This window comes from Odocoileus virginianus, chromosome 3 (genome assembly GCF_023699985.2).
Source record: "Odocoileus virginianus isolate 20LAN1187 ecotype Illinois chromosome 3, Ovbor_1.2, whole genome shotgun sequence".
Taxonomy (NCBI): Eukaryota; Metazoa; Chordata; class Mammalia; order Artiodactyla; family Cervidae; genus Odocoileus; species Odocoileus virginianus.
In genome coordinates this window covers 6,563,967-6,565,795 of record NC_069676.1, presented here as the reverse complement: position 1 = coordinate 6,565,795, position 1,829 = coordinate 6,563,967, and the positions used below count along the sequence as shown (strand labels likewise).

At 47.1% G+C, this 1,829-nt stretch overlaps 1 protein-coding gene across 1 annotated transcript; it reads left to right on the top strand.

Moving 5' to 3' along the window:
- The first annotated feature begins 377 nt into the window (after positions 1 to 377).
- Positions 378 to 1,364, top strand: LOC110122353 (olfactory receptor 10H2-like). The gene has a single exon (XM_020869822.2). The coding sequence runs from the start codon at positions 378 to 380 to the stop codon at positions 1,362 to 1,364; it is 987 nt and encodes a 328-aa protein (XP_020725481.2).
- Positions 1,365 to 1,829: the final 465 nt, after the last annotated feature.

The following is a 1,829-nucleotide window of genomic DNA, read 5'->3' as shown; positions in this document are numbered from 1 at the left end:
GGAAGGAGTTGGTCTCATGGAGATGGGGAGAAGTACAGAGTGACCAGCGAGCTCAAAGACAGAAAAGCTTCAGAAAAGACTGGTTAGGGGAGGGGGGTGTCCTGCATGGAGTTAATAATAGTAATAATAGTAGTCATAATACTTATTATCATCCATATTATGTTTTATTGAGTTCTTGCTATGTGTCAGTGTGTGCTACCGCACTTAAGATGCATGATCTTATTTAAACCTCAACCCATTATTATGAACACCATTTTGCAGATGGATTAACCATGGCTTGGAGAGGTGAAGGAGCCTCTCCAGGAAGTCCTTCCAGGTAGGGCTCATTAATTCCTCCCCACTGGGTCTTCACTTTCTCCTCAAGCAGGTATGCTGCCATGTTGGGGCTAAACTACACCTTCATGTCTGAATTCATCCTCATCGGCTTCTCCACCTTCCCTCAGCATCTTCTGCCTGTCTTCTTCCTGCTCTTCCTGCTGATGTACCTGTTCACACTGCTGGGGAACCTGCTCATCATGGCCACCGTCTGGAGCGAGCGCAGCCTCCACACCCCCATGTACCTCTTCCTGTGTGCCCTCTCCATCTCAGAGATCCTCTACACCTTCGCCATCATCCCGCGCATGCTGGCCGACCTGCTCTCCAGGGACCGTTCCATCTCCTTCATGGCCTGTGCCAGCCAGATGTTCTTCTCCTTCACCTTTGGCTTCACCCACTCCTTCCTGCTCACCATCATGGGGTATGACCGCTACGTGGCCATCTGCCACCCACTGCGCTACAACGTGCTCATGAGCCCCCGAGGCTGCACCTGCCTGGTGGTCTGGTCCTGGGCTGGTGGCTTACTCATTGGGTTGCTGGTGACATCCGCCATTTTCCACCTCACCTTCTGTGGTCTCAATGAGGTTCACCATTTCTTATGTCATGTGCCTCCACTACTGAAGTTAGCCTGTGGAAATAATGTACAAGGAGTAGCCCTGGGGGTGGGCATTGTGTGTATCACGGCTCTGCTGGGTTGCTTTCTCCTCATCCTCCTGTCTTATGCCTTCATCTTGGCCGCCATCTTGAGGATCCCTTCAGCCGAGGGCCGGCACAAAGCCTTCTCCACGTGTGCATCTCATCTTATTGTGGTCGTTGTGCACTATGGCTTTGCATCTGTCATCTACCTCAAGCCCAAGGGTCTCTACTCTGAGGAAGGCAATACTCTGATGGCCATCACCTACACAGTCCTTACTCCCTTCCTCAGTCCAATCATCTTCAGTCTCAGGAACAAGGAGCTGAAGATCGCCATAAAGAAGACCTTCCTCAGCAAACTATCCCTTCAGCATCTGAGTGGCCACGGTGGAGGTGGGCGGGATATGGCAGGATGACCATCAGTACGTTGGGGTTAATAATAACTACCTTGTATGATTGGGTGTGTGTGTGTGTGTGTGTGTGTGTGTGACAGTACTTATCACATAGTAAGTGCTCAATAAATATTAACTTTTTTTTCCTCCCTTGGTCTGTGTGTCTGATATTAGTTTTATTCTTAATCAAATAGTTTTATTGAGATATAATTTATGTACTATATAATTCAACCATTTAAAGTACACAGGTCAATTGGTCTTCATTATATGCATAGTTAAACAGTGGTCACCACAATCAATTAAAAATATTTTTGTCACTCAAGAAAGAAACTCATACACTGTCAGTTTTTATCAGTAACTTCCTTTTTCTTCCCAGTACACTTACCCCTAACTCTGGGAGATCAAACTAGTCAATCCTAAAGGAAATCAACCCTAAATATTCATTGGAAGGACAGATGCTGAAGCTGAAATTCCAGTACTTTGGCCACC